The sequence below is a fragment of the Lontra canadensis genome, unplaced genomic scaffold, assembly GCF_010015895.1.
Source record: "Lontra canadensis isolate GAN:19392208 unplaced genomic scaffold, GSC_riverotter_1.0 scaffold17, whole genome shotgun sequence".
Classification (NCBI taxonomy): Eukaryota; Metazoa; Chordata; class Mammalia; order Carnivora; family Mustelidae; genus Lontra; species Lontra canadensis.
The window spans coordinates 21,585,178-21,609,759 of NW_022631011.1; the positions used below are offsets into that span (position 1 = coordinate 21,585,178).

Here is a 24,582-nt window from a genome sequence, read left to right on the forward strand (position 1 = left end):
GCCACCCAGGGGCCCTACAGTTCTATTTCAAAAGAGAGCATGAGTCATTGCTGAAGAACAGCTATAGAGAGTGGATGTTTCAGGACTCACAGCCGGTTAATGAAATGTGGAAAGGCTGCATGGAGGAGGGAGGTGCCTCCAAACTATGCCGTGAAGGTTGGAGAGAAGCTATACACTAGCTTCAGGAGAAGGAATTCTGTAAGACAAGGCAGAGGGGCAGGACATTCTGTGGTGTATTTAGCAACGACTCAATATTTTCATAAGGTTACTTGGGGCACTTGACTGGCTCAGTCAGTAGAGCATGAGACTCTTGATCTTGGAGTTGTGAGTTCGTGCTCCATGTTAGGTATAAAGATTACCTAAAAATAAAATCTTAAGAAAAAGAAAAAAAAGGTCGCTAGAATGCAATGTTATGGATATGGTTTAGTGGGGTTTGGCTGGGACTCAATGATTCTGATCTCTATGCAATCCAATGGCACTTTTTAATGACAAGTTTTCTGTTTTGCTTCCTTTACTGCACAATATATAAAAAATTGGTATAGTACTCTGACTGTAAAGGAACAATGAAAGGAGAATAATATTTAATAAAAAATATGTATTTGATTCTATTTGCAAGAGGTATCTAAGGTGGTCAAATTCTTAGACACAGAAAGTAGCATGGTGGTTGTTGGGGGCTGGGGGAAAACTGGCAAAGAGGAGTTATTCAGTAGCCACAGAGTTTCAGTTTAGCAAGATGCCAAGTTCTAGAGATATGTTGCACAACAATGTGCATATTCTTAACACTACTGTAGTGTGCATTTAAAAATGGTTAAGGTTGGGGACGCCTGGGTGGCTGAGTCGGTTAAGCCACTGCCGTCAGCTAAGGTCATGATCCCAGGGTCCTGAGATCTAGTCCTGCATCGGGCTCCTTGCTCTGCAGGGAGTCTGCTTCTCTCTGCCTCTGCCTGCTTATGTGCTCTCTCTCTCTCTCTCTCTCTCTCTCTGACAAATAAATAAAATCTTTAAAAAAAAAAAAAAAAGGTTCAGGTTGCCTGGGTGGCCCAGCTGGTTAAGCATCTAACTCTTGGTTTCAGCTCAGGAGACAACGCCCCGTCAGGCCCCACACTCAGCAAGGAGTCTACTTGACATTCTTTCTCCCTCTTCCTCTGTTCCTCCCCCTTGTGCTCTCTCTCTCTAAAGTAAATAAGTAAATCTTTTTAAAAAGGTTAAAATAGTGAATTTGTTATGTTTTTTAATTGCAATCAAAATATGAATTTAAATACAAAAATGTGGCTAACTGGATTTCTTTTTCATGTAGTTTGCTCAGGATTTGTTGTCTAAACTATATCTGAAGGGGCACCAGAGTGGCTAAAGAGGGTGGCTTCATTTTATTGATATGATGTATTACATGAATTGATTTTTGCGTGTTAAAACAATCTTGCATTCCTGGGGAAAATCGCACTGGTCTTGGTGTGCGTACTCCTCTCACATGTTGCTGGATTCCTTTCCCTAGAGTTTGTTGAGGATTTTGCATCTATTTACATAATCAATATTGATGTTTGTCTGTATTTTTATTTAGTTATTATTATTATTTTTTTTTTTTTTAGAGAAAGAGAGAGAGGGTAGGGAAGGGGCAGAGAGAATCCTAAATGGGCTCCATCCCCAGCACTGAGTCCAATGCAGGGCTTAATTCCACAATCCTGAGATCACGACCTGAGTCAAAATCAAGAGCCAGTCACTCAGCCAACTGGGCCACCCAGGTGTCCCGCTTGTGTACTCTTAAAGTGGGCTTTATAGTGTTTCTAAAAGCATGCTGCTGCTTCTGCCATCTTTTGAGAATTCTCCATGTGTGCTGTCAAAAAAATCCATTATTAAAAAGATTTGCTGGGGGCGTCCTGGTGGCTCAGTGGGTTAAAGCCTCTGCTTTCGGCTCAGGTCGTGATCCCAGGGTCTTGGGATTGAGCCCTGCATTGGGCTCTCTGCTCAGTGGGGAGCCTGCTTCTTTCTCTCTCTCTCTCTGCCTGCCTCTCTGCCTACTTGTGATCTCTGTCTGTCAAATAAATAAATAAAATCTTAAAAAAAAATATTTGTTGGGGGGAGCCTGGGTGGCTCAGTCAGTTAAGCCTCTGCCTTCGGCTCAGGTCATGATCCCAGGGTCCTGGGATCGAGCCCTGCATCAGGCTCCCTGCTCAGTGGGGAGCTTCCTTTGCCTTCTCACACTCCTCTTGCTTGTGTTCCCTCTCTCACTGTCTCTCTCTTTCTGTCAAATAAATAACATCTTAAAAAAAAAAAAAAGAAAGATTTGTTGGGGGAAAACTCCCAAAGGCATTGTTATATCTGAGCTTCCCTCTTTTTTTTTTTTTTTTTTTTTCTGACGGGTATTAAGCACTTTTGGTTCCATTATCAAAAAACAAATTAGTAACTATGATCTTTTGGTCTCAAAGATCTCAATTAACAACATGGGTAGTTAAATCTTTTTGTGTGTTTAGGTCTAACTCAGTCTTATATACATTAAACAGTTTGACAGTGTAAGACCTGATGATTTTATATTCATTCAGTCTTAGTTTAGTTTGTTTTGTGAAACAGAATAATACAGCTGTGGAAAAATCAATGGCTCTGGAATGATCAATGGCTCTGGAACGATCAATGGCTCTGGAACGATCTATCAGCACTTTTGCTACCAAAAAAAAAAGCTACAGCTTTATTTGCATGGTTCTTTACTGTTCTGAATGTTCTTGCCTGTTAAGCAAATTCTGTCAAAAAAATAAGTTAGGTAATAACTAGGAAATAATAGGGCCCAAACTTGTTTATGTGCTAAAACTGCTTAGAGAACATCAAGTAAGTACCAGCTATTGAGTTCAAAGAAATTCTCCTGGGCAAAACATTTCTCTGTAAGACTATTTATTATTTAGCTCTGAAATAGGTTTCCTAAAATATGTCAAGGGAGGATTACTTTTTAGTTTTTCTACATTTTATTTTTTAAAGATTTTATTTATCTATTCAGCAGAGAGTCAGCAAGAGAAGGAACACAAGCAGGGGAAGTGGGAGAGGGAGAAGCAGGCTTCCCCTGGAGCAGGGAGCCCTTGTGGCGCTTGATCCCTGGACCCTGGGATCATGACCTGAGCCACCCAGGCGCCCCAGTTTATTTATCTTTTTTTTTTTTTTAAAGATTTTATTTATTTGCCAGAGAGAGAGAGAGAGAGAATACACACAATCAGGCAGAGGCAGCGAGAGAAGCAGGCACCCCGCCCAGCAAGGAGCCCGATGAGGGACTCGATCCCAGGACCCCGGGATCATGACCTGAGCCGAAGGCAGCGTCTTAACCAACTGAGCCACCCAGGCATCCCTATTTATCTTTTATGTAGAGGCAATACATCTAGTGTTTGCTTGGATATTATAGTTTGATAAACAATTTTACACAGGGAATACAAAATTTAAGAAGTGAAGTTTTCAGGGTATGTGGTGCATTTCCAAAATCTATGTTTCTGCTGGTGGCGAACACTTGTACCTCTAGTTCCTGACAAAGTCCATCAACATGTTTTCAGGCATGTTAACTCCTGTTTGCCAGAAGCCTAACCAGGTAAAATTTCCACCCAATATACTAGGGATAGGGGCAGTGCTTGAAACTCTACCTTTGGGAGGATTTCTTATTTTATGTAAATTTCAATACAACGGAATGACTTCTGTTAAAACAAACAAACAAACTATACTCATTCTAGCTCCTCAGTGTTCCTTCTTTTAAAATAATAGTTTTCGTTAACTTTTTGGTGTCGTTTGCAAAAGTAATACAGACTCAATGTAGAACATGGGGAAAATTCAGTAGAGTATGAACATCATTTTGGTCCCACCGTTTACAGAGAGCAATGAACATTTTTCTTTAAACGGCGGTGGAATGTCGTGAACTGTTTTGTAAACGGTAATAATTTTTCCTTGTTTACCATTTTCGACTTTTTTTTTACGGTGTCTCCTGTCCGCCCTTTCTCCACAGACAGTGACCTTAGCTCTCCTCTGACCTCCTCCGCCCAGCCCAGGGCAGCTGAGGGGCAGCGCAGGCCGGGTCCCTTTAAGAGGCAGGCGCGCGGTGGGGGAGGGGGCTGTCCCCGCGCGGATTGGCCGAGCTTGGAGCCACGTGGCTCTCCTGGCAGCAGAGGCGGTGGCCCGGCTCCCGGAGGCTGTCGCGGAGCTTCCCCCCGCGGGTCCCCTGGAGGGGGCGCGGGCTCACCGATGTCCGTGAGGAGGTGCCTGGTGGGCCTCACCTTTTGCACCTGCTACCTGGCTTCTTACCTCACGAACAAGGTGAGGGGGGCGGGCGCGGGGTGGCGATGAGTGCACGTGGGACGTGGAACAGATGCGGCCTCCAGCTGTTAATCTGATTTTTCCTGATGGTGGTGGAGAGGAAGCTGACTCTGTATGGAATCCTTGTTCAGAAATAGGATTCGTTGGACTATACTGGCCCCGTTTCCCGCACTGTAAAGCATTCCTTACATTTCCTGGGACACCGAATTTTTTGATTGGCAAATTCCCAGGAACTTAATTTGGGGTTGTGCATACTACTTTTAAGGGAAAGAGAGCAACTGGCTCTTGTTCTCTCGGGGAAGGAAGAGAAGAGGAAATCTGACAAACCCTGCTTTCTTTTCTGAAACACACCCTGCCCCAGAAACCCACAAGATTCCGGAAGCTTTTACATAGAAAAGATCAGTCAATTTACATCTCCATCTTTCTCTTACACCACTAATTCCCAACCCTTTTTTTTAAATGGCATTTCCAGTATCTCTCAGACATTTCCAGTATATTCAAGAGTATTTTGTGGAATTATTTTTGAAAGTAAAATATAAAGCTAATTTTATTTAAAGTAATGTTATGAAACCCTTTTTATGAAAAGGCAGAAAAGCAGCGGTACCATGTTTTTTATTTTGTTAGGAGGGGCAAACTGGCCTTGGATTTGGTACCATGCAGGGAAATGTTGGACCTTTGTGAGCTAGAGTGGGGCATCCCCTCCTGTCCTGGACACTGGGCTTGACACCAAGACAAAGTGGTAATACCAGGCCCAGGACTACCTTTTCCCACTGTGGGATCTCCACCGCCTCCTAAACACCAAACCCCTCTTGCTCTCTGGGAAAAAAAAAAAAAACTTAACAAATAGCATTTCCTAATACCTTCTCTCTTAATGTGAGTGGCTGTCTTCTGTATACTTAGAGGATGTGCCAGAACCCTTCTTCCCCATGTCCAGTTGATTTTTAGTTCTGGTGATGGGCCTTTGAAGATCCATACATAGTACCTTTCTGGGAGGGAGTGATGGGTTTGCATCCTGGCTTCACTTAACCTGGTCTTTGGGGCCTTAATTTCTCTAAACCTAAGTTTTTTAACTTTAAGATGGGATTAGCAAATCCTCTTCAAAGAGCTGTTCTGAGGATTAATTGAAATGATGTTAGGTAGTTGGACAAGTGCCCCAAATCATGGTAAATAAGGTAAGTGGTAATTAGTCTAGGAGAAATGGAAGGAAAGAGAGACAATCTTTTGCTTATAGTACGACACAATGATTATTAGCTTTTAATGGATTTGTCTTTACCTCATTGGACAGGTAGCTAAACTAAAAGATTTATTGTGGCAACATTTCTGGAATAAGTGAATTTGTGAAATCCTGGCCTTTTCATTTAACTATTCTAATTTGTCTAGTAAACCTAATGAATGTATTGGTAATGTTTCATTTAAAAACAGAATGACCTTTCTTTTATATGTCTATAATCATCAGAAGGGGAAGAGTGACAAGTCTTTCATGCAAATCCACGAGCAGGAGCAGTGGTATTATTGGTTAACAAACAGTCAAACAAAGTATCTAAGCAGGCAGATAACATTTAGTTCACTGAAATGTATACCCTCTCACATTTGCATCTGTGGCATTATTTTTGTATTTATTGGGGTCCTGCACCATTTTCTGATCAGTGTAATAAAGACAGTACCCTCCATGTGCGTCATGCCTCAAGGTGCTAGATAAAAAGAAACCAAACTGTCATGTCTCTAGGAATATCTAATCTGAGTAATAGAAATCATAGATTCCCAAGGACCCTCAGAATTTAAATAGTAAACCCTATTCCATTTTCCACGATGGTTTGGAGTGCTTTGTTTCAGGGCTGTTGGGAGTGTCCGAGTAGATGGAAAGCAGAAGAATAATGGCAGAAGGCAGAGAGAAGGGGAGGTAAGGTTGTATAAAGGGGAAAAGGGAAGTGGACTCAGAGTAGGAGAAAGCAGATATGAGGCCCAGGTAGGGGGTGGAGAGGTAGTCCTTCACAATGGGATTCAGGTAGGGAGTTTGTAACTCTTAGATTATGCCATTGTCTCAACCAGGACAGTCATGCTTCTTTCTGGCTTCCATCGCAGGTTGGCTTGGACCAAGTCGGGGCCAAATGAGAAAAGAGCTGTACTGTGGACCCCCCAGCCTATAGCCTCTGCCAAATGAATTTTCTTTTGAATTAGTGTAGATCATTTTGTGTTTACAGGACAGGGTCCTCCCTTCCAGTTTTTAGAAGACTCTATGCTAGGGTTTTTTGTGTTTTTTTTTTTTTTTAAAGATTTTATTTATTTATTAGAGAGAGAGAGATCACAAGTAGGCAGAGAGTCAGGCAGAGAGAGAGGAGGAAGCAGGCTCCCTGACAAGCAGAGAGCCCGATGCGGGGCTTGATCCCAGGACCCTGAGATCATGACCTGAGCCGAAGGCAGCAGCCTAATCCACTGAGCCACCCAGGCGCCCCTGTGTTTTTTGTTTTTTTTTTTTAATTTTCCTATTTCTCTGTATAGTTTCCTTCTCAAACTATTTCTGTCTGTGGCTGTAAAAAGAAAATTCATTCAGGGACACCTGGGTGGCTCAGTGGGTTAAGCCTCTGCCTTCGGCGCAGGTCATGATCTCAGGGTCGTGGGATCAAGTCCCACATAGGGCCCTCTGCTCAGCGTGGAGCCTGCTTCCCCCACTTCTCTCTCTCTGCCTGCTTCTCTGCCTACTTGTGATCTCTCTCTGTCAAATGAATAAATAAAAATTAAAAAAAAAAATTCATTCAAAAAAATCTTGTCAATTTTAGTCTTATCGATTCTAGTGTAAATGAATGGTTGATTTTAGTTTGAACAGCAAGTGTTGACCTAGTCTGAGTGGCCTGTTGTTCTGGCCTCTGGGAGGTTCTGGCAATAACCAGGCTCAGGGCCCAGGCAGCCGCTGGTCCTTCTTCCCCTTACAGCTATTAAGCCTTCAGCCTGGAGACAAAGTGCACGTCTGTTCTCCTTTCAAAGGCTCCCAAATTGCTCCTTTTTCCTGGAGGTGCGCTCAATGCTATTCCACCAAAGAGCATTTTTTTCTGAGCAACACTTTTCAGTGACATGAAGAATTGCTGAATGAATAAATACTAGGACTTAGATTCCATTTGTCAGAGATTTCTTTCTTCACTCCTCTTTAGCCAGGTGAGGTTAGAGCTTCAGCATTTTTCCATCTACTCCCCAGTATCAACAAAAAAGCTCAGCAGACAATAAACTAAATAAATATTTACTATCTTCAGCAGACAATAAACTAAATAAATATTTACTATCTTCCTGAAGGTTGTTAAGGGTGAGGAGCCCAGGGCCTAGACAGTCACTTTATCCTTTCTCTAGCTCTGTTTTGGAATGAAAATATCAGGGAAAGGTGGGGCAGAGCATATGGAATTATGTGAGTAAATTGATTTCAGAAAAGAAGGAGGTCCATCTCTAGTGAATATAGACCAGAGCTCAGCAGTTAGTTGTGATTGTGACATTTAGGAGCTCATATGAGGAGGCCTATGTGTAGGTTAATTCATGGGAAAAAGTAAGTATGTAAATTTGCCCAATACCAGTCCATTCTGTTTTCTAGATCATGTGAAAAATCAGTAGAGTCTCTGTCTATAGCCTTTAATGGCTTTTAAACTTTACAAAAATTCTTAGTGTTCAGTAGTAGGAAAAAATAGGAAGAGATACCCAGAAAACAAAACACAGCCCCCTCATTCATGAAATATTGTAAAAGACATAATTGAAATACATGTTGACCTTAGTTGGGTTGGTTTTACAAAATCCTTAAAATGTGAAAGTGCAAAAAAAATTATGATGCAGAATTAGTTTAAAAAAAAAAAGATCTTTAGAATGCAAAAGCCAAATTCCCCAAATGAAGGAAAAATGAAGGAAATAAAGACTACTAAGATGCAGTTCTTGCTTGAAGAGAAACAGAGAAGGGGTTTGGATTTTTAGATAAATTGGACCGTAGATAACGTGGATATCGAGAAAAGAGACACGGCCAGTGTTCTCCAGTTGGTGCAATTCCAACATGGCACTTCTGAGGTCTGGAAAGAGGCTATGTGGTTGGGCATCCACAACAGAGACCCAGCTGCTGTTCATCCCAATTTGCTGATGGTCCCAGTTCCATTTCTCCACCAAGAGGTGGTCAGGGTTCTGACAATACTGGGGAAAAACAGACCCAGTCTTTTTACTATAACTTGGAAGGTCTTTCTTTTTAAAAATTTTTGCCCATGTGTGATTTGCGGGGGGGGAGGGGGGGCGTAGATAAAAGCCTTTTTGAAACTTAAGTGTATTTATGTTTCTTCAATAGGGATTTATTTAGTTATACAATCAACTCTCGATAATTTGAAAATGTCCATTAATCTGGTATTTGTTTTTCAGTATGTCCTGTCTGTCTTGAAATTTACCTACCCTACATTATTCCAAGGGTGAGTATCTTTTATGCTCTTTATACACATTTGTGGGACATATCCAACCAGCATCATTAGCTGTTCTTTAAAATATTTTTAGGAATGCCTCGTGGCTCAGTAGATTAAGCTTCTGACTCTTGATTTCTGCTCAGGTCATTATCTCAGGATTGTGAGATCGATCCCCACTGTGGGCTACAAGCTCAGCAGGGAGTCTGCTTGAGATTCTTTCTCTCCCTCTCCCCCTCCCCCTGCTCCTATGCTCTCTCTCTCTCAAATAAGGAAATAAATCTTTTAAAAAATATTTTTAATGAGTACATAGATTTTTTAAATGAAATAGACATACCGTAATTTGTTTAGCCATTCTATTAATGGGCATTTAAATTGTGTCCTATTTTGGGGGGAAATAAAAACAACAATGTTATCAGAGATTTTTATATTCCAATCTGTCAAATTTCTAGCTATTTCTTTGGGATGGATTCCTATATAAGAAATTTGGGTTAAAGAATATGAACTTTGGGGCGCCTGGGTGGCTCAGTGGTTTAAGCCTCTGCCTTCGGCTCAGGTCATGATCTCAGGGTCCTGGGATTGAGCCCCGCATCGGGCTCTCTGCTCAGCAGGGAGCCTGCTTCCCTTCCTCTCTCTCTGCCTGCCTGTCTGTCTACTTGTGATCTCTGCCTGTCAAATAAATAAATAAAATCTCTAAAAAAAAAAAAAAAGAATATGAACTTTATTAGTATCCCTCCTGAATATTAAATTCTTTTCCAGAAATGTGTTACCAATTTACATTGTCTGTGGGAGTTTCTATAATATTGTATTCAAACCATGACTGTTTTTTCCTTCTCTGATGATTTTGTGAACCGCAAATGGTATCACATTGTTTTGTCTTATCATTTTTCATAAAGTTGGACCATTTTCTTTTCTTTTCTTTTCTTTAAAGATTTTATTTATTTGACAGACAGAGATCACAGGTAGGCAGAGAGGCAGGCAGAAAGAGCGGGGGGTGGGCGTGGGGGAAGCAGATTCCCTGCTGAGCAGAGAGCCCGATGCGGGACTCAATCCCAGGACCCTGAGATCATGACCTGAGCTGAAGGCAGAGGCTTAACCCACTGAGCCACCCAGGTGCCCCGAAGTTGGACCATTTTCTTATGTGTGTTACCCACTTGTACCGCTTTTATCAGTGAATTATCTATTTGTGCTTTTGCCCTTTTGTTTTTACTGGGGTTTTAGTATTTTTCTTATTAATTTAATGACTTCTTATTTTAAGAATGCCAACCACTTGTCCATCATGTTTATTAGAAATTTCATTTTTTGCAGTTTGTCTTTTGGCTTTTCATTTTGTTCATACTTATTTTGATTATTCAAATATATTTTTAAGTGCCATCGTAGAAAATTTATTGCTAAGACATAAGAAGGAAGCAACAGTGAACTACAGATAAATCTAGTGTGTGGTCTTATGATTGAAGAATGCCATTCTTAGAAAAAAGATAGAAGGAAAAAGGGGTGTGGACATAGGTCAACAATGGAGATGTGGTAGAAGCAGCATGGAGTGCTCTGATACTCAAATTTCCCTTCCTCACCTCATCCTCACTCAAGCTTTTTAAGTAATGAATTTAATTAGTTAAGATTTATTTATTTGAGAGAGAGAGAGAGAGAGAGAGCGTGAGCTTGGGAGAGAGGAACTGAGGGAGAGAAAAGAGAGAAACTCAAGCTGACTCTGTGCTGAGGGCAAACCTGATGCGGGGCTTGATCTCACAACCCTGAGATCACGACCTGAGCTGAAACCAAGAGTTGGAGGCTCAACTGACTGCCACCTAGGCACTCCTCCACTCAAGCTTTAAAAAAAAATTGTCTTAGGGTTCCTGGGGGGCTCAGTCAGTTAAGCGTCTGCCTTCGGCTCAGGTCATGATCCCAGGGTCCTTGGATCGAGCCCCGCATCCGGCTCCCTTCTCAGTGGGGAGCCTGCTTCTCTCTCTCCCTCTGCCTCTCCCCCTGCTTATGCTTGCTTTCTTTGTCTCTCTCTCCCATATAAATAAATGAAATCTCTTAAAAATTTTTAAATTTTTATAGTGGACAAATATTGATGATTGATTGGTACCACTACTTTCATGTTTATTTTTCTCCATCTCAAGCTCATGTAGATATTTACCTACATTTCATTACAGCTTTATTCAATTTTAATCATTCTTCATTTATTTAAATGTGTGGTATAGTGTGAGGAAATCATTCCTCCCATAGTTTTGCTTATATTAGCTCTCTCTTTTTTTTTTTTTTAAAGTTTATTTATTGGGACATCTGGGTGGCTTGGTCATTATGCGGCTGCCTTCAGCTCAGCTCATGATCCCAGGGTCCTGAGATCAAGCCCCGCATTGGGCTCCCTGCTTGGAGGGAAGCCTATTTCTCCTTCCCCGTCTTCCCCAGCTTGTGTTCCTTGTATAGCTGTCTCTCTCTGTCAGATAAATAAATAAAATTTTTTTTAAAAAAGGTTTATTTGAGAGAGATAGAGAGCATGAGTGGGAGGAGCAGAGGGTGAGGGAGGGAGAATCTCAAGCAGACTCTGCTCAGCCTGGAGCCCGATGGAGGGCTTGAACTCACAACCCCAAGATCAAGAGTTGCACACTCCACTGACTGAACCAGCCAGGTGCCCCATATACTAGCCCTATATTTTTATTTTGTTATATAATCCTTCCTTTTGCCTTTGGGTTATTAATATATTTAAAGTTATTTTTCTAGGGTCTGTCTTTGAGTATTTGTCAATTTTTATGAAAAGGGGCTAGTACTAAATTGTTTTAATTATTATAGCATTTAGATATGTCATAGAGCAGGACATCCCTCATTCTTCTTTAAAAAAGAAAATTATACAAATGTGAACAAGAAAACAGGGGTCATGATCTTTGCCAGACAAGGTTCAGGACAAAAAGCACTAACCATATGAAGGTGTTTTAGGATGCTAAAGATGTGTTAGGATGCTAAAGCATGCAGTTCAAAATGAAAAGACATGTTAGAGATGTCATGAAAAGACATGTTGGAGTGTGGGGTTCAAAACAAAAGTAAAACAGTGATGAATATCTATGAGCCAGACAATGGGGCAGGAGTATCAGGAATACATAGAAACATGCAAATAATAGGAAACAAATTTGCCACTATTTTCCCATAACAGTTCAATTGAAAAAACAAAAAACTAGTGTTCATGTATGTGTATGTATGTATGTATATATATAAACTAAGTAATACAATTAATAGGTAAATATCAAAGGCTGTATCTTTTAAAATAGAGACTATACCCTCTTCTCAAATGTCCAGGGAATACTCACTATGAATAAAACAAGCAATAACTTGCCCAAAGTAACACTTATACAATCTTAGTGCCCTAAATCTAGATTTTATTTGATCTTTTTAAAGATTTTATTTATTTGTTTGAGAGAGAGTGAACGAGAGAGAGAGCGAGAAAGCGTGCACAAGCGGTGAGGACGGGTAGAGGGAGTAGGTGAAGCAGACTCCCCGCTGAGCAGGGAACCTGAGGCAGAGCTCGATCGCAGGACCCCAAGATCATGACCTAAGCTGAAGGCAGATGCTTAGCTGACTGAGCCACCCGGGGGCCCCTAAAGCTAGAATTTAATATCGAAACCAAAAATCTCTATTTACAAATGATTCTTCACTCAAAAGAAAGACATAATTAAAACACTATTGAAAAATCGTATTTTGCCTATAAGATTTGCAAAATAAAATTTCAAAATTTGGTAACACAGCCCTGATGAAGATGTAGAAAACAGGTGCTCTGCTACATGGATCTGGGGCAGCAAATTGGTACAGTATCTGTGAGTGACACTCTGGCACCGTGTAACACTGTTGCCAAGGGTCTGAATCCTTCAATTCCACGGTTCTACTTCCAGGAATTTATCTGAGAGGTTTGCTTGCACTTCTGTAAATGAAATATGTACAAAATGAAATATGCAGCTCTGTGACTGCAAGCATTTTTTAAACAACCTGATTTTCATCTTTACAGAACCCATTAAATATATTATATCCTTAATGGAATACTATGCAAATGATAAAAATAATAAGGACACTCAGGTATTGAAAAGATTTTCGAAATACATTTAATGGGGGACAGAAGCAAGTCTGTAACAGGGTAGCACAATAGTATCGTGTAGAAGTGTGTGTGTATGTTTTCCTTATTTAAAAATAGGTGAAGTGGGGTGCCTGGGTGGCTCAGTGGGTTAAAGCCTCTGCCTTCGGCTCAGGTCGTGATCCCGTGGTCCTGGGATCGAGCCCCATGTTGGGCTCTCTGCTCAGTGGGGAGCCTGCTTCCTCCTCTCTCTCCCTCTGCCTGCCTCTCTGCCTACTTGTGATCTCCTCTCCGTGTCAAATAAATAAATAAAATCTTAAAAAAAAAAATAAGTGAAGAAACTACCCAGGGCAGTTAACCATAGGAAAAGGTGGAAACGGTGCAGAGAGTGGACAGGCAAGGGAAAAAGACTTTTGAGCACTTCCTTTTGTATACTTTTGGATTTTTGTTCTTTATGGTATCACCAATATATTATTTTGGGTAAACTTCAGAATGATTTTGTCAGGTTTCTCTCAGATACTTCATAATAAAACTTTAAAAAATATTGTTTATGATTACATGCACAGTAGCCGCCTTATCCGTGGTTCCTCTTTCTGCGGTTTTGGTCACCCACGGTCAGTTCTGTCTGGAAGTAGATGATTCTCCCCTGACTTGCTGTCAGAGGTGAATGGTAGCCTACAGGTACATCAGAATGCCTACATCATTCACCTCACGTCACCTCACCATCTAGTCATTTATCCTCTTGCAGCATCGTGAGAAGGGTGAATACAGAGATTTTGAGAGAGAAACCACATTCACATAACTTTTATTACAGCATATTGTTATAATTGTTCTAGTTTATTATTGGTTATTGTTCATTTCCTACGGGGCCTAATTTATAAGTTAAACTTTATCATAGGCACGTTTGTGTAGGAAAAAACACAATACGTATTTGGTTCAGCTCCATCTGCAGTTTAAGATCCCCAGGCATCCCCTGGGGATCTTAAAATGCATCCCCCACTAGTAAGGGGGTAGGGGAGCCACTGTATTTCAGTCAATAAAGCTGGGGTGTTGTTTTCTCTTTTAGTGAACAGGAATCATTTTCTGGTCCTGCCTGTCTGACAGTTCTCTCCAGGAAGAGAGACTTAGGGAACTTAGGTGGGAAGGGAGGATCTCTGCCTCCGGATTGCGTATCCCTGGATGGGTCAGACTGAATGTCCCCCTCTGACAGATTGTAAGGTCTACAAATGAAAGAATTTTTTTTTAATCTCTTTTGTCACCAGAGTATCCCCAGTGCTCACAACAATGCCTGGCATGTAGGAGGTGCATGGTAGGGCGGACTAACTCATTCTACAAATCCTCATTGGGTACATACTACGTGCCCGGCCCTGTTTTAGACACGGGAGGTACATCACTGGGGAAAGCAAAGATCCCTGCCTTCGTGCAGCTTTCTTTTCTCTCCTGCCTATCCCTTAAATTTACTGCAGTGGATGGTTCCTTCCATTGAGTTGCCTGACTGAAGAATTCCCAGAAACCTGGGAGTCAATTCCCTTGTCTCCTTCATCCCCAACATCTAATTAACCACCAGGACCTCCTAAACATCTTTAGAATCTGTCTGCCTTCTTCATCCAAATTGCCCCTTCCCAGGCCACTGTCATCTCTCAAATTACTCTTGACATTTTGAACTGGGTAATCCTCTGTTATGGGGCTGTCCCACATGCTGTAGGAGGTTTGGCAACATTGCTGGCTATGACTCACCAGATCCCAGTAGCAACCCATCCCTTCCCCCACCCCCAGTTGTGACAACCAAAAATGTCTCTAGATGCTGCTGAGTGTCCCCTAGGGAGAACCATATGGTTGAGTGCCACTGCTCTAGGTAACATTGTTGGAGGGCATGACCCACATCTGTCTGCCCTGCTTGTCTGGGTCAGTGAAGGTTTCACAAAGGAGGCGTAAAAATGGGATCTTACAGGATGAACAGGTGTTCGCCAATACACAAGGAGATGGGAGCGTTTGATGGGTCAAGAGGACAGCACATGGAGACTCTTGGAAGTATGGCAAGGCCTGGCACATTTCTGAGGCTATGGGCTGTTCCCGATGGCTGGAATGCCTGTAGCAGGAGGACAAGCTGGTCCTGGAAAGGGGGGACTGCAAGTCTGGGAAGGCTTGTGTATCACACACAATTGACTTTATCTTAGAGGCTAGCCTTTCTCCCGCGTTACGTCACAAGACACGGGTGTGTTGTAATCACTTCTGAGGTGAGGTGTCTCGAGTCATAAATGAGGTTTTGAGGTCTATGAATGACTCACCTAAAATAAAGCAATTAGAGTGAAACAAGGGGAAGTTACACCACTAGTACCCTCTTGCTCATTTTGAATTTTGCTGTGCTTTGTGTCATGGGAGGGGCAGGGGTGTGTCATTTACAGCCTGGGCTCCCCCTGGGTTCTGCATGCTGAGGAAGTGTGTCTCCCGTGAGCTCTGTGGGCCCCTGTGTGTCATGTCAGAAAAGAGATTGGGAGTTGCTGCCAGCCACCTGGGAAGAATCAACCATTTTGAAAATGAGCGAGTGGCAACATTAAGTTTGCATTCTAGAACAAGCCTTGTGGCTGCAAGGTAGAATGTGTGTTGCGGGACATTCCTGGGGATAGGGACACTGTTAGCGGACTGATGCTAGGTTTGGGTGCGCCATGATGGGAGTCTGCATTAGGCAGAGGCCGAAGGGATGGGGAGGGGAAGGCATGGCCCTTGAGAGCTGTGATGGGGATTACGTGCAACAGGATTTTCTGGGCTTTGGTGTGGCTGATTAGGGACAGGGGCGGTAGACCAGGATGGGGGAGGGAAGTTCAAGGTAATGTTATAGGCAGGTTATCATTGTGAGTCTGTCAGGGTGGTGGTCTTCGGGGGGAGCACAGGGATTTGGGAATCATCAGTGCAGAGCAATAAGGGAAGCAGGGACTGTGGGTGAGATCGGTCAGGGACTAGTCTAGAATAAGAAAGAAGAATATCAGTGTCAGCATGGAATGGTACAGCTGAACTCGAGAGTAGAACAAGTTGAGAAGGAGGGATCTGGGAACTGGGATGCCAGTTAGGGGAGAGTGGGAGAACTGAGTTGGAGGGAGGCTTGCTATGTATATTTGTGGGAACCAGTGGGTCTGCTGAGGCTGGATTGTGTTTGAGGCCGTAGCACTCTCTCAAATTCACATGGGTTCATATCCTTTTCAGGTGGCAGACCTTAGTTGGTGGACTTTTGCTTCATGTGTCATGGAAGCTGGGCTGGGCCGAGATCAACAGCAGCTCAAGGTAGAACAACATTTTCTTGCTTGATTCATGATTCATACCCTGGCTTCTTTTCACATTATTTAATTTCTTCTTCTTCTTTTTTTTTTAAATTTATTTTTTTATTTTTTATAAACATATATTTTTATCCCCAGGGGTACAGGTCTGTGAATCGCCAAGTTTACACACTTCACAGCACTCACCCCAACACATACCCTTCCCAATGTCCATGACCCCACCCTGACCCGCAACCCCCTCCCCCCAGCAACCCTCAGTTTGTTTTGTGAGACTACGAGTCACTTATGGTCTGTCTCCCTCCCAATCCCATCTTGTTTCATTTATTCTTCTCCTATCCCCTTAACCCCCCATGTTGCATCTCCACTTCCTCATATCAGGGAGAACATATGATAGTTGTCTTTCTCCGATTGACTTACTTCACTAAGCATGATACCCTCTAGTTCCATCCACGTCGTCGCAAATGGCAAGATTTCATTTCTTTTGATGGCTGCATAGTATTCCATTGTGTATATATACCACATCTTCTTTATCCATTCATCTGTTGATGGACATCTAGGTTCCTTCCATAGTTTGGCTATTGTAGACATTGCTGCTGTAAACATTCGGGTGCATGTGCCCCTTCGGATCACTACGTTTGTATCTTTAGGGTAAATACCCAGTAGTGCAATTGCTGGGTCATAGGGTAGCTCTATTTTCAACATTTTGAGGAACCTCCATGCTGTTTTCCAGAGTGGTTGCACCAGCTTGCATTCCCACCAACAGTGTAGGAAGGTTCCCCTTTCTCCACATCCTCACCAGCATCTGTCATTTCCTGACTTGTTAATTTTAGCCATTCTGACTGGTGTGAGGTGATATCTCATTGTGGTTTTGATTTGTATTTCCCTGATGCCGAGTGATATGGAGCACTTTTTCATGTGTCTGTTGGCCATCTGGATGTCTTCTTTGCAGAAATGTCTGTTCATATCCTCTGCCCATTTCTTGATTGGATTATTTGTTTTTTGGGTGTTGAGTTTGCTAAGTTCTTTATAGATTTTGGACACTGGCCCTTTATCTGATATGTCGTTTGCAAATATCTTCTCCCATTCTGTCAGTTGTCTTTTGGTTTTGTTAACTGTTTCCTTTGCTGTGCAAAGGCTTTTGATCTTGATGAAATCCCAATAGTTCATTTTTGCCCTTTCTTCCCTTGCCTTTGGCGATGTTCCTAGGAAGATGTTGCTGCAGTTGAGGTCGAAGAGGTTGCTGCCTGTGTTCTCCTCAAGGATTTTGATGGATTCCTTTCTCACATTGAGGTCCTTCATCCATTTTGAGTCTATTTTCGTGTGTGGTGTAAGGAAATGGTCCAGTTTCATTTTTCTGCATGTGGCTGTCCAATTTTCCCAACACCATTTGTTGAAGAGGCTGTCTTTTTTCCATTGGACATTCTTTCCTGCTTTGTCGAAGATTAGTTGACCGTAGAGTTGAGGGTCTGTTTCTGGGCTCTCTATTCTGTTCCGTTGATCTATGTGTCTGTTTTTGTGCCAGTACCATGCTGTCTTGATGATGACAGCTTTGTAATAGAGCTTGAAGTCCGGAATTGTGATGCCACCAACTTTGGCTTTTTTTTCAATATTCCTTTGGCTATTCGAGGTCTTTTCTGGTTCCATATAAATTTTAGGATTATTTGTTCCATTTTTTTGAAAAAAATAGATGGTATTTTGATAGGAATTGCATTAAATATGTAGATTGCTTTAGTTAGCATAGACATTTTCACAATATTTATTCTTCCAATCCATGAGCATGGAACATTTTTCCATTTCTTTGTGTCTTCCTCAATTTCTTTCATGAGTACTTTATAGTTTTCTGAGTATAGATTCTTAGCCTCTTTGGTTAGGTTTATTCCTAGGTATCTTATAGTTTTGGGTGCAATTGTAAATGGGATTGACTCCTTAATTTCTCTTTCTTCTGTCTTTTTGTTGGTGTAGAGAAATGCAACCGATTTCTGTGCATTGATTTTATATCCTGACACTTTACTGAATTCCTGTACAAGTTCTAGCAGTTTAGGAGTGGAGTCTTTTGGGTTTTCCACATATAGTATCATATCGTCTGCGAAGAGGGATAGTTTGACTTCTTCTTTGCCGATTTGGATGCCTTTAATTTCCTTTTGTTGTCTGATTGCTGAGGCTAGGACTTCTAGTACTATGTTGAATAGCAGTGGTGATAATGGACATCCCTGCCATGTTCCTGACCTTAGCGGAAAAGCTTTCAGTTTTTCTCCATTGAGAACGATATTTGCGTCTATGGCCATACCACCCTGAACGCGCCTGATCTCGTCTGATTTCGGAAGCTAAGCAGGGTCGGGCCTGGTTAGTACTTGGATGGGAGAACGATATTTGCGGTGGGTTTTTCATAGATGGCTTTGATAATATTGAGGTATGTGCCCTCTATTCCTGCACTTTGAAGAGTTTTGATCAGGAAGGGATGCTGTACTTTGTCAAATGCTTTTTCAGCATCTATTGAGAGTATCATATGGTTCTTGTTCTTTCTTTTATTAATGTGTTGTATCACATTGATTGATTTGCAGATGTTGAACCAACCTTGCAGCCCTGGAATAAATCCCACTTGGTCATGGTGAATAATCCTTTTAATGTACTGTTGAATCCTATTGGATAGTATTTTGGTGAGAATTTTTGCATCTGTGTTCATCAAGGATATTGCTCTGTAGTTTTCTCTTTTTTTTTTTTTTTAAGATTTTATTTATTTATTTGACAGATAGAGATCACACTGGTAGGCAGAGAGGCAGGCAGAGAGAGGAAGGGAAGCAGGCTCCCCGACGAGCAGAGAGCCCAATGCGGGGCTCAATCCCAGGACCCTGGGATCATGACCTGAGCTGAAGGCAGAGGCTTTAACCCACTGAGCCACCCAGGCGCCCCTGTAGTTCTCTTTTTTGATGGGATCCTTGTCTGGTTTTGGGATCAAGGTGATGCTGGCCTCATAAAATGAGTTTGGAAGTTTTCCTTCCATTTCTATTTTTTGGAACAGTTTCAGGAGAGTAGGAATTAGTTCTTCTTTAAATGTTTGGTAGAATTCCCCCGGGAAGCCATCTGGCCCTGGGCTTTTATTTGTTTGGAGATTTTTGATGACTGTTTCAATCTCCTTACTGGTTATGGGTCTGTTCAGGTTTTCTATTTCTTCCTGGTTCAGTTGTGGTAGTTTATATGTCTCTAGGAATGCATCCATTTCTTCCAGATTGTCGAATTTGTTGGCGTAGAGTTGCTCATAGTATGTTCTTATAATTGTCTTTATTTCTTTGGTGTTAGTTGTGATCTCTCCTCTTTCATTCATGATTTTATTTATTTGGGTCTTTTCTCTTTTCTTTTTGATAAGTCTAGCCAGGGGTTTATCAATCTTATTAATTCTTTCAAAGAACCAGCTCCTAATTTCGTTGATTTGTTCTATTGTTTTTTTGGTTTCTATTTCATTGATTTCTGCTCTGATCTTTATGATTTCTCTTCTCCTGCTGGGTTTAGGGTTTCTTTCTTGTTCTTTCTCCAGCTCCTTTAGGTGTAGGGTTAGGTTGTGTACCTGAGACCTTTCTTGTTTCTTGAGAAAGGCTTGTACCGCTATATATTTTCCTCTCAGGACTGCCTTTGTTGTGTCCCACAGATTTTGAACTGTTGTGTTTTCATTATCATTTGTTTCCATGAATTTTTTCAATTCTTCTTTAATTTCCTGGTTGACCCATTCATTCTTTAGAAGGATGCTGTTTAGTCTCCATGTATTTGGGTTCTTTCCAAATTTCCTCTTGTGATTGAGTTCTAGCTTCAGAGCATTGTGGTCTGAAAATATGCAGGGATTGATCCCAATCTTTTGATACCGGCTGAGACCGGATTTAGGACCGAGGATGTGATCTATTCTGGAGAATGTTCCATGTGCACTAGAGAAGAATGTGTATTCTGTTGCTTTGGGATGAAATGTTCTGAATATATCTGTGATGTCCATCTGGTCCAGTGTGTCATTTAAGGCCTTTATTTCCTTGTTGATCTTTTGCTTGGATGATCTGTCCATTTCAGTGAGGGGAGTGTTAAAGTCCCCTACTCTTATTGTATTATTGTTGATGTGTTTCTTTGATTTTGTTATTAATTGGTTTATATAGTTGGCTTCTCCCACATTAGGGGCATAGATATTTAAAATTGTTAGATCTTCTTGTTGGACAGATCCTTTGAGTATGATATAGTGTCCTTCCTCATCTCTTATTATAGTCTTTGGCTTAAAATCTATTTGATCTGATATAAGGATTGCCACCCCTGCTTTCTTCTGATGTCCATTAGCATAGTAAATTGTTTTCCACCCCCTCACTTTAAATCTGGAGATGTCTTCGGGCCTAAAATGAGTTTCTTGTAGGCAACATATAGATGGGTTTTGTTTTTTTATCCATTCTGATACCCTGTGTCTTTTGATTGGGGCATTTAGCCCATTAACATTCAGGGTAACTATTGAGAGATATGAATTTAGTGCCATGGTATGGCCTGTAAGGTGACTGTTACTGTATATTGTCTCTGTTCCTTTCTGATCTACTACTTTTAGGCTCTCTCTTTGCTTAGAGGACCCCTTTCAATATTTCCTGTAGAGCTGGTTTGGTGTTTGCAAATTCTTTCAGTTTTTGTTTGTCCTGGAAGCTTTTTATCTCTCCTTCTATTTTCAATGATAGCCTAGCTGGATATAGTATTCTTGGCTGCATGTTTTTCTTGTTTAGTGTTCTGAATATATCATGCCAGCTCTTTCTGGCCTGCCAGGTCTCTGTGGGTAAGTCTGCTGCCAATCTAATATTTTTACCATTGTATGTTACAGACTTCTTTTCCCGGGCTGCTTTCAGGATTTTCTCTTTGTCACTAAGACTTGTAAATTTTACTATTAGGTGACGGGGTGTGGACCTATTCTTGTTGATTTTGAGGGGGGGTTCTCTGAACTTCCTGGATTTTTTTTTTTTTTAAAGATTTTATTTATTTATTTGACAGAGAGAGATCACAAGTAGACAGAGAGGCAGGCAGGCAGAGAGAGAGAAGCAGGCTCCCTGCTGAGCAGAGAGCCCGATGTGGGACTCGATCCCAGGACCCTGAGATCATGACCTGAGCCGAAGGCAGCGGCTTAACCCACTGAGCCACCCAGGCGCCCGAACCTCCTGGATTTTGATGCTTGTTCCCTTTGCCATATTAGGGAAATTCTCTCCAATATACCTTCTGCTCCCCTCTCTCTTTCTTTTTCTTCTGGAATCCCAATTATTCTAATGTTGTTTCGTCTTATGGTGTCATTAACTCTTGAATTCTCCCCTCGTGGTCCAGTAGCTGTTTGTCCCTCTTTTGCTCAGCTTCTTTATTCTCTGTCATTTGGTCTTCTATATCGCTAATTCTTTCTTCTGCCTCATTTATCCTAGTGGTGAGCGCCTCCATTTTTGATTGCACCTCATTAATAGCTTTTTTGATTTCAACTTGGTTAGATTTTAGTTCTTTTAGTTCTCCAGAAAGGGCTTTTATATCTCCTGAGAGGGTTTCTGTAATATCTTCCATGCCTTTTCCGAGCCCGGCTAGAACCTTGAGAATCGTCATTCTGAACTCTATATCTGACATATTACCAATGTCTGTATTGATTAGGTCCCTAGCCTTTGGTACTGCCTCTTGTTCCTTTTTTTGTGGTGAATTTTCCGCCTTGTCATTTTGTCCAGATAAGAGTATATGAAGGAGCAAGTAAAATACTAAAAAGGTGGCAAAGACCTCAGGAAAATACGCTATAACCAAATCAGAAGAGACCCGAAATCGTGGCGGGGGGGGAAAGGGGATAAAAAGTGGTTCAGAAAAAAAAAAAAGAAGAAAAAAAGAAACAGTTAAAAAAAGAAAATGAAGAAAAAATTTAAAAAAGAAAAAATATATATATTAGATAAACTAGTTAAAAAATGTTAAAAAAGAAAAGGGTAAAAGTTAAAAAAAAATTTAGCAGAAGAAGAAAAAAAAATTAAATTAACTACAAGACTAAAGAATCATAGGGTGAAAGCCATGAGTTCCGTGCTTTGCTTTCTCCTCCTCTGGAATTCCGCTGTCCTCCTTGGTATTGAACCTGCACTCCTTGGTAGGTGAACTTGGTCCTGGCTGGATTTCTTGTTGATCTTCTGGGGGAGGGGCCTGTTGTAGTGATTCTCAAGTGTCTTTGCCCCAGGTGGATTGCACCGCCCTTACCGGGCTGACTAATCAGCTCGGGTTTGCTTTCGGGAGCTTTTGTTCCCTGAGCACTTTCCATAGAGTTCCGGAGGACGGGAATGAAAATGGCGGCCTCCCAGTCTCTGGCCCGGAGGAGCCGAGAGCTCGGGGTCCCACTCCTCAGTGCGCCCTCAGAGAACAGCGCCCAATTACTCCCGTCACCCTGGCCTCCGGCCGCGCTCTGAGCTCACCGAGCCTAAGACTGGTTCAATGTAAACCCAAGCTGAGAGCTCACTCCTTGGCTCTGTCTCTGTAGCCAGCTTCCCTGTTCTAATACCTGTAAGCTCTGTGACACTCAGATACCCCCGATCCTTCTGTGACCCTGCGGGACCTGAGGCCACGCTGACCCCGCGTGGGCTTCACCCTGATTTAGCCTCTGGAGGATGTCCCTCAGCGGAACAGACTTTTAAAAGTCCCGATTTTGTGCTCCGTTGCTTTGCCGCTTGCCGGGAGTTGGCCCCTCCCCCCGCGGTCTATCTTCCCGTCGCTTTGGATTCACTTCTCCGCCAGTCCTCCCTTTCAGAAAGTGGTTGATTTTCTGTTTCTAGAATTGCTGTTCTTCTTCACTTCGATCTCCCGTTGGATTTGTAGGTGTTTGCAATCTTTAGATAAGCTATCTAGCTGATCTCCTGCTACCTGAAGTAGTCTCAGCCTGCTACTTCTCCGCCTTCTTGACTCCTCCTATTTAATTTCTTCTGGTGTTACATTGGGAAACAGGGATGTTTATTTGAGCTGCTTGATCTCTTAGTTCCCATCTAACCTTGAGATTTTAGTGCTTTTATAATCCTATAGAACTCAATGAGTGTTTTCCTGGTCAGTTACTTAAATAATACTAAAATTAATCAAGAGACACACTTTATAACACTGTATTAATTGGGTTTTGTTGTAGATCATGAGAGCGAGGAAATAGGCTTCTAAATCAACTTAAAATTTTTTTGGTAAATTTTTAATTTTGAAATTATTTACTACTTTACAGAACAGTTAGAAATACTACAGGGGCCTGGGTGGTCTCAGTGGGTTAAGCCTCTGCCTTCGCTCAGGTCATGATCTCAGGGTCCTGGGATCGAGCCCCGCATCAGGCTCTCTGCTCAGCTGGGAGCCTGCTTCCCCCTCTCTCTCTGCCTGCCTCTCTGCCTACTTGTGATCTTTCTCTCTCTGTCAAATAAATAAATAAAATCTTAAGAAAAAAAAATGCCACAAAGAACATCCATATCCTTTACTCATGTCTCTCAATTATTATTTTACCTCACCTCTCCCACCATTTGCTCTTGAGAGAAATATGTATATATATATTTTTTTTTCCTGAACTATATGAGAGTAAATTGCAGATTCAAGAGTAAAATACCTCTTTTCTTCTGAATTCTTTAGTGTGTATTTTTTTTTTAAAGATTTGTTTATTTGAGAGAGAGTGCACATGAGCACACAAGGGGGAGGGGCAGAGGGAGAGGGAGATGGAGAATCCCAAGCAGACTCCATGCTGAGTGCAAAGCCCAATGCGGGGCTTGATCTCACCACCCCGAGATTACCACCTGAGCCAAAACCAGGAGTCAGTTATCCAACCAACTCCACCCCCCATCAGGCGCCCCTTTCGTGTGTATTTTCCAAGAGCAAGGACGTTTTCTTATATGACTACAGCTTAGTAATCAAAATGAGGAAATTAATATCGATGCCATACTAGTATCTCATCTCCAGACCAAATTCATATTTTTCCAGTTTTCTCAATAATGTCCTTTATTATGTCCCTCCCCCTGCTATTCTGATCTAGAGTCCTTTTCACATCACACATTTAATTAGTTGTTGTGAATCTATTAAGACAACTTGTTGAATAGATTTAAAAGAAATCTCAAAGACCATGGCATCATTTTTCAGCCAAAATTAAAATCTGAATTGGCTATGCATTCGTGCCTCACCTAGATAAATTCTCAGAATTCTTTCAGAGCATTACGCCTCCCCTGAAATGATGCACAAAATGAAAAGCAAATAAAGTCAAGGTTTATATGGACAAGGCAAACAGCCCTACTGAGTGATCAGGTCAGTCACCTTCACTGGAATAACATCCTCACCTTCACAAAATAAAGATACTTTTGGGATTTTATATGTGATATTAAGCAGAGGGCTTACTTTATACTCCATTGTTATGGTAAATGGTTCAGTGGGAACTGGGTCTTCATTTAAACAAACAGTACCCTGATTTCACAAGGCCTGTGATTGTTCTAATATTTAGTTAAATAATGAAGCATCCTGATTCCAGATGGTTCCATTTATTCCTTCACAGAGGCAAGAGACTGGACTAGTATGAAGGAACTATCACATTGGGGACTGTGGTCCACTGGTGCTC

At 41.7% G+C, this 24,582-nt stretch overlaps 1 protein-coding gene across 4 annotated transcripts in view; it reads left to right on the forward strand.

Annotated features, from left to right (window-relative positions):
• The first annotated feature begins 4,124 nt into the window (after window positions 1–4,124).
• Window positions 4,125–24,582, forward strand: part of TMEM241 (transmembrane protein 241) — a 116,873-nt gene continuing 96,415 nt past the window's right edge. For all 4 annotated transcript variants that reach the window (XR_004382919.1, XM_032859766.1, XM_032859767.1 and 1 more), the window contains exons 1-3: window positions 4,125–4,275; window positions 8,650–8,696; window positions 15,946–16,023. Coding sequence is in view for 3 of the 4 variants with exons in the window: in XM_032859766.1 (XP_032715657.1) it covers window positions 4,204–4,275; window positions 8,650–8,696; window positions 15,946–16,023 (197 nt within the window). In the remaining variant the exon portion in view is untranslated. The remainder of the gene's footprint in view (window positions 4,276–8,649; window positions 8,697–15,945; window positions 16,024–24,582) is intronic.